Source organism: Eurypyga helias, unplaced genomic scaffold (assembly GCF_000690775.1).
Source record: "Eurypyga helias isolate BGI_N326 unplaced genomic scaffold, ASM69077v1 scaffold1482, whole genome shotgun sequence".
Taxonomy (NCBI): Eukaryota; Metazoa; Chordata; class Aves; order Eurypygiformes; family Eurypygidae; genus Eurypyga; species Eurypyga helias.
In genome coordinates this window covers 59,183-74,233 of record NW_010233899.1, presented here as the reverse complement: position 1 = coordinate 74,233, position 15,051 = coordinate 59,183, and the positions used below count along the sequence as shown (strand labels likewise).

Sequence of the window (15,051 nt, the reverse complement as noted above, 5' to 3'; positions counted from 1 at the left end):
GCTAGGGACTGGGGCGTATGATACCAGCAGATACTGTGATTGCTTACTGGAGTGACTGCATCTTCTAGGGCTTGTGAAGAGTGGCTGGTAAACATTTCAGTGCATGGGCTATTTCAATGGTTGTCATTGTATTGACCAGCCAGAGGGAAGGGATGCTAGGAATACAGTAATTAGGGTGAGTCTCAGTGAAGCTTAACAGTAACGCGTCTCCTCTGAGAGGCAGGAGGAGAGGAAAATTATTACTGATTTAGGTACCTTTGTAAGACTTTATACACTCCGCTGTTCTTTGTATGAAGTCATATTTTAGGTATATATTGTAGCTTCTTTGACACTTGAGTAGCTGTTTTGAGAAAACAAACAAAAATGAAATTAAGCAGGTACGTTGTGCTCTTTTGTATGTCTATTACAATTTTTTTCTCTCCTGTATACGGAGAGCAACTTCTGAGTGCCTCAGCTGAGTTAGGCAGAAAAAATTACACGTAGGGCCAAATGCAGGCAGCTTGACATTTAAGACCAAGACTTGCTGAAATCTTGAAACATGCTGGAAAATCTTTTCATAGCATAAATGTGTTTGGTGTAGTCATCTTTATAATCCATTTAAAAATCTTAATTGAGGATACATATTAGCCACATATAAAGGAACAATGGCAATATTGTCTCTTTCTTCAGTGGGTTGAACAGGCTGATTTGGAGAGGGAGATTTTGAAACTCCAGAATGTCTCTTGGGCAAGAAAGAGAACAAGATGAAAGATATAATTCAAGTTTAAAAAAGCTTAGATTGAAACAGCTCTAATGAAGAGTGGTATGAGTATGACTTGCAAGGCAATCCTTTCTATCCTTTATCAGTGTGGTATAAAGATTAATTGCAAGAGATTTTTTTTCCTCTTATTCTTTCAGTGGAATTATTCACAGAGACATCAAAGTTCTGTTGTGGGTGATTTTTGGTGGGGGGTTTGGAGATGGTGGCTGTTTGATTTTATTTTTTACTTTGATCATGAAAAATCTTTATCTGTTCAGGATCCAATTAGTCTGTCGCAAGCTATTTTTTTTTTTTTTTACCAGTGCCACCTCATAAATTTTTCATCCTCTGACACAGAGAACGATGGGACTGACTGTGGTCCACGCTGCTTGTCTTCTGTGCTGTACATAGAGTAGCTAGATGTTGGCATGTGTGCAGAAGGACAGGGAGACTAATTCTCTGTAAACTTCCTTTTCACAGGCTAAAAGTATTGAGAATTGAGGCTGTGTACTAATGAAATCTGATTCTAGTTTCTCCAAGTTAATTAAGGAAATCCAGATGAAAGGTATCCTGTATGGAAAGTTTCCTGCAGTTATTAGTGCTTGGAGACAAGATATGCTCTTAAACACTGGCCTTAAAATTAACTTTTATATATTTTTCTTGTGGGGGAAGGGAACTAAAATTGAGAATTTTAAGTGATGAACAACAGCATTGACTGAACTGCAGGTCACTTGCAGTACATGTGTGCAGCAGTGGTGAATCAACCCACATAAGTACTGATGAACAAGTCACAGGACTTTGTAAATCTAGACAATATAAAATTTTTCAAGATTGTTTTTACAAAAATAAGAAAATAAGAAGTCTTTTTAATTTTTCTAATGCCTTGGTCTATGCACATTTTCAGAGCTTCATCTAAGTGAAGGATATTTAAAAAGATACCTACAGTAGTTAGGCATGTCTTGTTATATACTTTACTTTTTTGCAGTAAAATATATCTTCATGTAAATACAAGTTTTAACCTGCTCATCCTCTTTAGTGTGTTGGTTTTCTTAAAGATTAGATACCTCATTTTTGAACAGGAATGATTTAAAGCATCTCTTTAGGCAGTGATATTTTGGTGACAGGGAATAATGTAGTTTGTTCCTGTAGTTTAAAGCATGAACCTAGAAACAGCGGGATTGATCATTAGTGAAAAGCTTGCTTGTGTATTATTCTAAAAGAGGGTGGTTTGTGTTTTGGATTTAGAATAGCTGTAAAATAATTGCCTTGAACTTCTCAATATTTACAATGAAATATAACTAGTTGAAGCCTGCATTAGCAGATAGCGTGAGCATGGAGAGTGGATGCATGAGTCTCCTTTTGATTTGTTTTGCTGCCTGTGCAGCCAAAGTACCTGTAGTTATATTATACAGTAAAGTAATAGCAGTCTGGACAGATGAATGAATTGCTTTGTTAGCCAGTAAAATTAGAATTCAAGTAATGGATTTTTAACAAAAGGGTTTGCAGTCATTTCTGCTACTTAAGAAAACTGAATAGATTTCATATTGTTTGGATTTAAGTGAATATAAGATTTTATAAGTGGTGTTTACTATTTTGCATCCTTTCAAATACTGTTTTCAGGTCTGATTTCTTTTCGTATATGCCTACAGAGATAATAGATTTATAATTTTACAGTAACAGACCTGCTGGTAGCTGGAGTTAGCTTAGTTGATAATGAAGTATCTCAGCTTTTTTTTTTTTTAATATTATTCTCAGAAATGAAATATGAGGATTTCTCTCAGACTTATTTCTGTCATCTGGCATTTTATCAACTTTAAATGTTTTAGTGGTTGTTGTTTTGACACGTGGAATTCTTCCAGTTTGAAGAAACAAAGTTTGTAACTTACATAGGAAAACATTTTATTTAGGATGAATCGTTTTTGCAGCATTCTTATGCCACTGAAGTTCAGTTTAATATCAGTAGACAAGCATTTAATTAAAAACAGTCTGTGGGCCAAATTCCTCCACCAGACATGTGGTTCATATCTGGGCGCTTGCCAAGAGTGGTGAGTGAGAGAGCAGTTTTAAATTGATGTTTTCACGTAAGATCGCGTCCCTCAGAATTCATCTGGGAGTTTGTTTCTGTGGGACAAATACAGAAAGGCCTTGGAGGAAAGAACAGAGACCTTTGGGCAAGACTGCGAATGAGACGAGATGAGATGGGGGAATTCATGTTGTTCTGGTTCACAGAGCACAGAGGGGAAGAGAAGCACGTCAGTTCAAGTTAGTCGTGGCAAGCACTGATTAATCTGCATACCCTGGTCAACGGCAGTGGTCTAAGCATACCTGTGTCTCAAGTCTAACAGAGATAGCTATAGAACAAGTGAAAGATAGGATTCTCCCAGTAGATTTTGCAGTAGATTTTGGAGTGTGGCTGATGGTACTTCAGATTCACTATCCAAAATTTTTTTATTCACTAGAATATCTTTTAAATCCCATACTCTCGAAGCGCCCAGATATCCTTAGGCAGTTACTACAAATGAGGGAGCTGCATCCCAGCAAGATGGAGTAGCTACATCTACTCCAAATGAGGAGTCCTGAGTCACCCATATTCTATCCTTCCAGAGGACATGAAGGAAGCACATTGTTGGGCTGTCCAGACGGCTTGTCACTGTGCTGAACCAACTCTGTCCTGTCCTGGTTGGATGAATATGGAGTCTAGTTGCAAAAGCAGTTTAGGACTTTGTCCCAAAATAATGTGCAGGTATGGGAGCAGCTTAGTCTATAGATAAAAGGCACCCTGATTCTTTCTTTGCTATTCCAAGTACTTGATCATAGTTAATCATCTGCTGCAGTGAATTAAAAAAAAACTCCAACATATCAAACAATTTTAATTTTTCTCCAGCACACCAGCAGCTCAAACGTATGATGTCCTGTTGGGAATCTTCTAGAGGTTGGTTGGGTTTTGGGGTTTGGGGTTTTTTTTTTTTTTTTCATACCAGCCTTTCCTAGACTCTAGTTTTCCTCAGTGACCTGACATATAAAAAATTCAGGAATTAATTTGGCTAGATGACAGAAACGTGGCTAGTGGTGAGTTGATATAAGAGCCAGGACGTACATAAGATAGTGCAGTTATGGAATTTTGAATATTTCATATCTGAATGACCTAGACTGCACTGTTTTCAGTTTAAGTCCATATCCCCTAGCAAATATTATCTTTGTGTGTGACAGAGAGGGATGTTCTCTGAAGATGATCTGTGACTCGTGCTGCCGTTGTCTAAAATCCCCCATAGCTCATAGGCCTGCCGATTAGGTACTGTCCCATTAAGTGTTGTAGTGCACGCTAAATACAAAGTACATCAAAGAAAGACTGGAAGAGGAATCTCTGTAGTTGAAAAATGTCAACATGTAACCAAGTTTTTAAGTTTACTATATTTGTGTGTACGTTATGTAAGCTATATGGAGCTGAGTCCAGTTATAAAGTAGGTGGATGAGCATAATGAAAGAGTTACATGTTAATAATTTGCAAAATTAAATCAGTCTACCAGTTGGCTCCAAGATTAAAGGGCATACAAAATTAGACAGATTTTTCTCAACAGAGCAGCATTGGCAACGCTTAACATAATAATTAGAACCCAGCAAAGGGTGAAAAAAACAATAGTTTGTGCATTAGTTCACTAAATGCGGCTAGTATAATTAGGCCAGACTGCTTCAGGACCTGTATTTTCCTCCTTGAATATTTATAGGGCTGGTTTCTGTTTGCAAAGATGTTTGTGGAGCAGTTTCTATTAGCTGAAGCAGCTGTATTCATGCTGAAGCAGTAGCATTCATGCCAGAAGCTTCTGTCTGGCCTCTTTATCTATACACGCAAATACATGGTGGTCGTGGCCAGAGAAAGTCAAATGGAAAATGGGTTAGGAAGATCTAAAACCTGTTTATAACTGCCCATTCTTCACTAAGAAGCAGATGCTTTAAGCTCTGTCATCTTCTGTCCCACAGTAAATGCACACAGGTGCAGTCTCCATATCAACTAGAAGTTTTTTCTGGTGGGCTCCAAGGTTGGGAAGATGAAGGAAAAGAGAAGAATCGGGAATATCTTAATCACACTAAAAATGTCTAGTCTTATTTATTTGCTGTTCCCTTTGGCGTAGCATGATTTCCACTCTTCTAAGATTTTAAAGCCCCAGTAGTTTCTTAGGGTACTCAGAGAGCAAGGATTGTGCTGATCAGTTGAACTGATGAAGCAGACCTGATTCTGAATATCAAAAACCAGTGATTCAGATCTCGTCAGTATGATTTATGTGCAATTAGCATGAATTGTGACTATTTCTGGAACAGTTCTCCAACAGAAGAGAGGATGTCTGACCTATAAATCGTGTCAAATACCATGTTTGTTTAACTAGTCTCATTTCTCATAATGAGGCATCAGACTGCTGTCAGAGGTGACTTTAGAATGAAATTTAATTGCTGCAATTTAACTTCTGAGGATGAAAACTAAATTAACAATCCAAGTTTTTCCAAACTTCTACATGTGTGAGGAGGAGTTGGGTGTCACCTTTGTGCACAAGGATTTGGACTACCAGAAATCCACCTCACTCAGCAGTGTGGCAGTTACTGGCTGGAAAGGTCAGTGAGTGTGAAGGGAAGAGGTTCTGTGTTCAGGCATGCATGAAGTGGAGGAGCCAAAGTCCTTTTTAGTCTTCCAATAGTGCTTCTCCCTCCCAGTGGTGTAGTCTAAGGCAGCTTCTGTACATTTTAGCTCATCTCTTGCCTCTTCGTTTAGGGGATCAATCCTCTTCTCCATACCAAATAAGAGACACCCTAAATATATGAAGGAAATTGAGTCTTCTGGAACAATTTTTAGTATATACACCTTTCTTTTGTTAGCTGCTGTCAGACACATGTTGTAGGAGAACAGTCCTCTTGTCAGAAACCCGACAGCTTGTTAGTGTCTCCTACTTGATGACAATGGGTTTTGGGGTTTCTGATTGTAAGTGGCTGATGCACATCAGGAGGTCCCAAAGATCAGACTGACCTGGAACTTTTCTCAAATGTGGGTAGCAGCAGACTCTGGTTTCAGTCAAGCTACATTAGCCAAAATTTTTGCTCGTGCTGACAGATTTTGGAAAGGAAGGAAATTTAAATCCTAGGAACTTAAAATTAACGAAATCTTTCCTCTTCTATTTCAGTAATTTCTGTGGTTGCTGAGATATGCCTAGACAAGGGCACATATCTTACTTATATATAAGGAAAATAATTCTTGTGTAACACGTGGATCCTGAACAGAGGCATCTTCTGCGTTCATCCCTACGGTTAGGCTGTGTGGTGCCATTGATATTTTAAAATACAGAGCTTCTACTTAAAAATCAAAGGCATCATATGAATAAAAAGCCTTGTTTGGGTAACGTGTAGCAGTTTTTTTAGAGTATTTTGTCTTTTGTTCTGCTTCTGTGGTCTATAAAGAGCATGTAGAAAGAGCTTGTATTATGTTGTTTGTTATTAAAAGCAGTGAGCACTTTCTTTTAAATGTTATGAGATCTGGAAAGCCTGTGTGCCTGGCTGAGCTGTGTATTCACAGGCATGCTTTTCACAAGTATGAGTGTAAATAGTGGTGGTATTATTACAGTAAAGGAGGGGTAAAGAGCTTAGGATCATAAATTTGCATGACGCGATGGTAAATACTTAGTTTGCTCTAGAACGATTAGAGTTCAAGGTGTTATTTTTATGGATGATCTTTTTGTAAAGTTTTGGACCTTGAGTACCCCAAAAATACCCATTTCCTACTGATAAAAATTAACTCCAAAGCCAGTAATGATACAGCTGTCACTGATTGAACATGGATGGTTGAAGGAAAATGAATGCTTTCTGATTCAAGAGCTTTCAGGCTTGTTAAAATTAGATTAGGTGCTTGCTTTAAAATGCTGCAAATCCTGTTTTAAGAAGAAAACAGGTTTTTGCCTTTGATGGTTTACAGCAAGACCAGAGGTAGGTCTCTCTGTTTAGTTCAGTGAATGTTAAAGCTCGTGCCTGTTGCTTTTCTATGAGGCACTGAAATCTTTGATTAGCTGAATCCTTATTTTTCCCCTTTCCTGCTAAAAAACTCACCTGGACCCACTAACCAAAGTTCGTAAGCTTGGCAGTGTTTCACCTATCCAGCCCTTTCCTGGTTTCTGTGTGTGCACATGCATAGATTTTTTTTTTTTTCTTTTAACAAATCTGGATAGACAAAATTAATTTTGAAAATTGAAATACTGGGAACTTCATTCTCATTTTTGTCATTTGTTTAATACCGTTTCAAAAGAAACATTTTTTGTTTCATTGTATGCACTGTTTTGTCAGCATGTACCTCTCTGGGAGAAAAAGCCTTTTCAATGTTCTGTCTATCCTCAAAGCATGGTGTATCTTCTGTTCCTTGCATTGTTTGGAGCACTGTCTCAATGTCCTTTTACTGCAGAAATACCTATTTGTATTGGGAGTACCTAATTCCTCTCATTACAGTGATCCTGTCTCATAGAGCACTCCTCACCCCAGAACTGGAGAAAACCCGCCCCAGGTTGAGTCTCAAGTTGAGAAACCGCACCATGATGAGGAGCAAAAGTGTAGAGGGAGGGGGGGAAGAAGGTCTGTTTTCCAGGGTGTTTGGGCTCCATTGAGCATGATCAGATTGCCCTTCATTTCCTGTTGAAGGCTGCACCCAACCATGATCGAGTCTGTCTGCCGTAGCTCGCAAACAGGATCACTGCAGTCTCGGGGAGATACCTTGTTGAAATGGACAGTATCTGGCATAAGCTTACATGGGGGCTGCACGTTTTCAATTCCAGTTTATCCCGTGTCATGTTGGTTTAAAGACAAACAAACAAAAGGAAACCAGCCCTAACCCTGGGTACAGCAGGGAATACTTCTATATGTTGCTCTATTTCTGTCTGGAAAGATCAAGGCTAGACAAAGGACTGATGCCCAGTGACCCTGTATTCTTCCCAGGCTGTAATGTTCGCTCTTTGTTCTTAAGACGTGAGTATACCCTGATGTAGGCCAACAGCAGCTACTGTCTGATTTCACACCCACCGCTGTGGAATACTGCAGTACACCAATAAAGCATGGACCTTTACCAGCTGGAGAGGTTGCTGGCTACTAAACCAACACCAAGCTTGATGAGACTATAAGCATGTTGAGCCATTTAACTGTGTATGCATGGAATTAATTTTTTTTTTAATTACTTTTAGTTTTACCTGTACTGAAGGCTTTTACTCATTCTAACTGGTATTTTGCTGTAAAACTGTCACTGGTTTAATTGTTCTGTCCATTTGCTGGCTGATGCTTTGTCCTAAATATGAGGAAATGGGTTCGTGGAGAAGGTGCACCGTTCTCCCAAATCCTTGCCATTCCTGCCATGGGCACGCGTTTTGAAGCTGTGAAGTCAAAGCAGACCTTTCTCCCTGTCATGTTCCTTTCCAAGCCAGGCAGGGTTATTGGTTATATATGATGTCAGATCTCTTTCCGGGTTGTTTTTAATTCCGGTTCCTCCTCAAATTCTTTGGTACTGTGTTCAGGGATGTTTGTACATAAATTTGTGGTTGATGTGTAGCTACTTTTCAAGATCTCTAATTCTGACAAACCGTATCCAGCACTCTAGCTTGTTTTGCTTAGTGAGGAAGAGGAGTGCAGCCTGGTGAACTGCTCCCCGTTGAGCTTTCATGGAAGTCAGTGGGGATTTGTTCTTGCACTTAGGGAGGGCAGAGCAGAATCACTGTCCCTTATCTGCTGTAGCTCAGCAGCGTGGCTGTGCCTGGTTCACAGCTGGGGAGAGAAGGGGTGCACACCCTTATTAAACTCTTCTCCAGTCTAACGTACTTCGGTCATCAGTGAATGGCATATGAAAACTCCTGCCACTTTATCTGGTGCTATCTCTCCCCGTGTCATTTAGTACTACGTGTCTTTCTCTGACCAGAACTTTTAGGTAGAAGTTACAGGTATGCAGCCGCTGTGACTATGGAAGATTAAACTAGACCTGACTCTATGGCCACAGCAGCACCAGCTCTGTCAGGTACTTTCTTACTAAAGAGCCTTTATAAGTGGTATGCTTAGTAATGCAAAGGACAAAGGGGCAACAACTGGGGTTTCATCTATCACACTGGAGTTTAGAAAACACTCCTCTGCCATTTAATGCAGAGTAAAAGCTTCCCCTGAGTGCAGGGCAGTCTGTGGAGTATGCCTAAGAGAGAGTAAGTCCTGCAATGTTCCAAGTATTGAGAAGGATGCTTTTCTGTCTCTTAACACATTTTAATTTCTAATAATAAGTCTGTAAACCTTGAGAACAATATAACTCTTGACAGCTGATTTAGAGGGAGAACTTTTCCAGCAGAATTTCATTCACCTTCAGTAATGGTTGATGTTTCCATAATTGAGTCATTTTCACTTCTTGGTACTCCACAGAGGAGGAACATACCCAAGAGTATCTTAACACTGCTGTGCTCTTCCTTGCTGTTAAAACATAGTTTATAGAGCTGGGAACTGTTTCTTTTGAAGCAGATACAGAACAGTAAATGGCATAAGTTTGTTACTCAGCAGTTTCAGGAGAAAAGGAGTAGAGAGGGAGTATCTTAAGGATACATTGAGTCCCGCTTCCCCACAAAGATGGGAGCCCTCGCATGTTATGTTAAAGTCTCTAACTAGGGATACGCTATGTAGTCAACAAAGAAAGAGGCAGCAGGCAGTTCAGCACACCTGTGATTTGAATGGACCTCTGGGAGGGTCTTTCTTCGCCAACTGAAAGGTACCTATTTGAACTGGTTTATCCCTGGTACTGGGCGTGCTTTAAAGCAGTATAGCTTAGCCAGCCCAACCTCAGCACCAGTCCCAGTGGGTTAACATCTGTGCCTGACAGGAGGCTGGGGTAAAGCAGGTACGGCTGGTTGGATGGATCACAGCTGGCCAGCCAAGTGCAGAGCCCATCCTGTCCCCCTCCGGCTGGGCGCCTGCAGCTTGCCAGCGCTCCCGTGCATTCCCACCACCAAGTTGTAGCAGGAAAATGTGATGTGTGTTTTGACAGAGGTATAGCTGTTAAGTGTCTGGGTTTAACCACTGGCTTCGTTTTACTCAGCACATGGAAGTTGTATGTTGATGGGGAGTGATTTGTGTAAAGCTAGGATAATAACCCATGGTTTTGTGTCCTGTAGTTAGGTACAAATTGACATTGTTGGTTTGTAGAGTTTTTTTCAAGTTAGTTTTCAGTCAAGGTTTGGTTTTGGGTTTTTTTTAGCACCTTTCCCTAGAGTTCAGTGGAACTAAGAACAACTCCAAATATGTTGGCATTGATGGGCTGATCTGGCATCCTGTGGTAAAGTGCATTCTCATTATTTGCCACTGTCATCACCCGGTGTTTGTTTCTCTTCTTAAACACCAAGCTCAGAAAAGAATTGAAGCACATGTTTAATTCCTGCCCACTCTACCAAGGACATAATTTTACCATGTGCTCAAGCAATCCTTAGATAAACATCCTTTTGTACTTCTCTCTTGGTTTGTGTGTAGTTGGCTCCATTATATTTGAAAGATGACCCAAGTCCTAATCTAAATAAAAATCACTTGAATTATGAGGAATGGCAATTCCATGTTATCAGCCTCAAACCTTTTAGGCCTTCAATGCACTGGGCAGTACCACTTGATATCTGGCAACGGACATGCTAATAATTGCCTGTCAATCAATGAATCCTTTAGGGTAAAATGTGAGGAATTTCAGTACCTTGTAAATTAGATTGGTCTTCTCCTTTCTGCTTCTGTTTATATTCTGCAGTGCATAGTTGATGAATACACTCTTCTGTGGCAGGAGGTCAGATGAAACATGGAGAAAAGACCACTTGATTAATGCAGGTTATTTGTTCCTCACCGCCATGACATGTGTCCTGGTTGATTGGCAGTGGGGGAGAGAAGACCTTCCACTTCCGTTTTCTTCATGACTTACTGACTTCCTCACAGCAGAACAGTTTGTTTCCCACCTTTACCAGAACAGCATCCAACATGTTGATCTTTACGGCTGTGTTGGTTGTAATTAGGCCCCAGAATGTGCTAACATAACAGCATTCTGAGGCCCTTTTTGTAATATAGCCACTTTCTTATACCTAGCTTTAATTTTCACTTGTTCAGCGTATTGGCAGATGAGGTCTAACTAAGCTCTTGTAGGTGGTGGTTGGATTTGGTCACTGTTCGTGTCCACATTGATACCAAAAACGAGGATGTAGCATTTTAACTTGCTGCAAAATAACTTTGAGAATGTCAGTGATGTTTTGGTGTGCAAGTCATTAATCGATGGGGTGTATACTCAATGCTGTGAGCCACCAGGCACGGTTTTTTTGTGATACTTTCCAGAATACTTTTCCCAAGTCGTGTCTTCCGAGGGTAGGTTAGGAAATCTTTTTACTTCACTGTCCATTTAATATTTTGTAGTTTGAAATACATGAGTTGTACTGATAAAAAAAAAAAAGTTGCAGTACATCAGAAGTTAGATCTAGGATTATAAATAGGTAGGTAGATATGTCGATATATCTATCTATCACAGATAGGTGCTATTTAACTTCTAGACTATAATGCCTGTGAACTTCTCACAGAGGTGCAAATCATTTATTTGCTGTCGTATGACAGGCATAGTGCCAGAATTTCTTTGTTTCTACTTTTGAGGTGATAATCACTTTTCTTATGTCTTTTGTAATGTAGAGTTAAGTACTTTTAACCTTACAACCTTGCTATTAATCTGTTTCACTATTTCTCAATGATGAATTCCATTTCTTCTGAAAACACTGTATACAGTTGTGTGCTAGTGTCAATAAAATTGACATTTGTGTAACAAGCTGTGGCATTTTCTCAAATTTCACTGAACATTGATTTAGTGTGAAACTGTCGGTAAATCCTTTCTTGCTAGCTGTAATAATACAGACCTTTATTTCAGACAAATACTGCTTTGACTTTGATTTATAATAGGCTACATAACTGTCATGATTACACAAACTGATAACTGTATTGTTTTTTTTTTTCCTTCTCTTTTCAAAGGAATGACATATAAACATGAACTGGTTTGGAATTGGAAAACATTCATGTTCTAGCAATAAATCCTGAGTTCTTCCAGAAAATAAATAGGTTTTACTACTGGCCTAATTATATTTATTGGTGCCTCTGTTTACTGGGGTATCTCAGCTATGTTGTAGCAACAGGAACACTTACCTATCATAATCTAGAGAGGACATGATAGTGAAATGTATATGACCTTTATTATATACGGTGATATATATGTGTGTTACATTTCATCCTGGACAGCCTGTTAGCTGTGGTAATCAAGAGCTTGTCACATTTTTTTGGTTGGATTTTAATGTATGGTGCCAATACAGTACAGACTGTAAACGTTCTTCCACATAACAGATCAATCCTCTAAAACAGGTTTAGATTTTCAGAGGTTTGGAGGATAACTGGGAGAACACTGGGCATTTTTGGCAAACCAGTCAGTAGTCTGGCTGCCTCCTAGAAAACAAAATGCTAATTTCAGTAATATTTAATGTAGTGTATGTGAATCCATGGAAGTGTAATAAATTGTCTAATTCTTTAATATTTTTAATATCCCAAATGAAATGGGACTTTATATGTGTGATAATCTAAAGTTGTCGTGCTTTGTGCAATTAAAGTATTGCTTTTCTTATGTAAATGTAATGCTAGCATTTCCATCCCAAACAATCAGAGGAGCATGGAAAGACCTACAAGGTATAATATACATACTTGTGTTGTGTGTAGAAATTGCGGAACTAGTAGTTTTCTCCCTTCATGTTAGATTTCACTGGTCTTAGCAGCAGCACTGCTGTAGTAAGCCATAGTTTCTTTTTCTCTAGACTTCCACTAGATAAATCTGTTCTAACTCGTGTCCTGTAGCTCCCTATGAATTACTGATTTGAGTGTTTGAAGTTCTACTTTGCTAGAAAGAATGGCACTCCTAGGGTGACTCCCTTATTGTTGTGTTTATTCTCTTTCATAGAGTGGATTACAGGGGTGAAAATTTTGGTATTCATTTGATGTTTAGCAGTAAATATTGCAGCTCAGTCATGTATGCCTTGATCCCTTCCCTACAGGGACACTAATTTCAGCCAATATCATCAGCTAAAAAACCAGTCCAGTCCCTTGGTTAATACAAGTGGATGCAGTTCCTCTGGCTTCAAGTCCATTTGGATTAGTCTGAGGACCCTGATGGCTGTGTCTTATAGTGTAATTTCACATGCTGCAGCTTAAGGTTGTAACTCTTTTTGGTACTTTCTAGAGAGAGCTTGTCCTAATTGATTTCTCTTTTACCATTTTTTTAGCAGGTTCTCTGACTGGCAGCCCTCACCTTTCAGAGCTTTCCATCAATTCCCAAGGAGGACCATCGGTGGCAAATATGTCTTTATCTCCAAACTTGAGCCCTGACGCCAAGCAGTCGTCTCCCTTGATCAGCCCTTTGCTGAATGATCCGTCGTGCGTCAGGACTGATGATGAAGAAGAGGTCAAAAGAAAGGTGAGGCAGAGGCAGTTGGCCTTGGCTCTCTTCTCCATGTTGTGACTACTGCTCTTTGTCAGAGTGACTAGTATCTAGACCCTCTGCTGCTTCCTCATCATAGATCCCACAGATAACTTGAGTTGTGTCACTTGGTGTCTGCTGCCCTTGGTCACGGTGTGTCCAAGAGCATCCCTGTGCTACTGAGGCCAAACTCACTGTTTGGAGCGGATCAGACCAGAACCACAGAACTGCTAGAGCTGAGGGCTCAGTGCCCTGGATTCATCTTCCTGAACCAGAGATGGAGGAGTTAGGGGCCCCAGCTCCTCTTTAAGCAGCAAAGAGAAGATGGGTAGCTGTGTCCCTCAGCTTAATGTGGGATAAATCTGGGCCAGCCCTGTGGTTGCAACCTTTAAAGCTTGTTTGGATAGGGCCTCCTATAAATCTAGCTTGCTTTTAAGGAGTGGAGTCTGGTAGTTCATTGTAACAGTCAATTCCAATGTATTACTGGAGGGAAAATTTCCAGGTGACAGAAGGAAAAGGAACAGCATTGAGCCTGTGCAGGAGTATCCAACCCAGGCTCTTCCGTCTGTTTCTGCTGGGAGCACCACTGGGAGCATGTGGCTGTGGGAGTAGAAGACGCTCTCTTTGAGCCACAGCCTGCAGCGTTCAGCTGGGAGTGTTTGGCTCAGCCCCATCGTTGCAGCAGAGAGCATCACATCCAAAAGAGCTTTTTTGCAGGCAGAAGTGATTCAGCCTGAGCCCAGAGTTTCTGGTTGTCTGCTGGCTCGTTCCTCCCATGCTGCGAGGCAAGAGAGGGTTGCTCTTGTCCTTCTGTCGCCTGCTTCCTCTCCTGAGCTTGGAGCATCTCGGGAGGAGGAAGGTAGGAACTCAGATGGCTTTGCTGGACAGTGGGAGCATGTGTAAGGCAGATCTCTTTTCCTACTGTGCATGGTTAGCAAGATATGTGAAACTTGAGAAGAAGAAAAGCCCTGTGCATGGTTAGCAAGATATGTGAGAGTAACTTGAGAACAAGAAAAGCTAAGAGCTAATAGACGCGCGATTCTCTGTGTGAGCCTAAGTTATAGCAGCCAGTGACTGCTGTAGCTTATACCAGCTGATGATGGTTCCTGTGGGGTTGTGTCTTGACTAGGAAATGGCCATGCAGTTTCCCCTTGCGTCCCTTTCCAGTGCATCCTTTGTATCATTGATCTTCAGGGAGGAAATCTAGAAGCAAAAGATCTATGGATGTTTTGCTCTTCCTTTTTGCTTCCTGAGCAACACAGAGCAAGATCAACTGGGATCCTTTGGCTCTTCAGAATTAAGAGACAAAAACCACTTTTGCCTCTTGGATAAGGAGGATTTTGGGGTTTTTTTTCCTGAAATTTGAAATCTGTAGCTTACCCTGAAGTCCTTCCCCTTTCCCACTGTTAAGTTGTCCAGCCACACTGGGAAAATCTTAGGGATTAGATTTTTATTTTTGAGAATATTTTTGCTGTGGTTTCATACCCTGGAAGTGAAACTTACAATAATCAGACACTAATTTTTGTTATTTTGTTGAATGGTTATCTCGCCTGCAAAGGTTGTGAACTTCAGAATATGTCCTGATCCAAACGTGTGGAATAAGCTGAAAGGAACACATCAGAGACCCAAAGCTGTAGAAATCACCTTGGCAGAAAAAAATTCTCTCAAGAACCCATAGAAAGTTCTTGTTGTCTTGTGTTTGCGAGGAAGGAATGTTTTCAGGGCTCAGGAACATTCAAGCATGAGTCACAGTAACTGCAAGCAAGGGTCACTAGTTTGTAACTCTCTTGGTGATTGTTGTCTGCAG

The 15,051-nt window shown here is 40.3% G+C and overlaps 1 protein-coding gene across 1 annotated transcript in view; it reads left to right on the top strand.

Annotated features, from left to right (window-relative positions):
• FARP1 (FERM, RhoGEF (ARHGEF) and pleckstrin domain protein 1 (chondrocyte-derived)) overlaps positions 1-15,051 on the top strand; it is a gene marked incomplete at its 5' end in the record, with an annotated part of 62,948 nt that overhangs the window by 14,895 nt on the left and 33,002 nt on the right. The window contains one exon of the mRNA XM_010161846.1: positions 13,054-13,241. Within this exon, the coding sequence (XP_010160148.1) occupies positions 13,054-13,241 (188 nt within the window). The remainder of the gene's footprint in view (positions 1-13,053; positions 13,242-15,051) is intronic.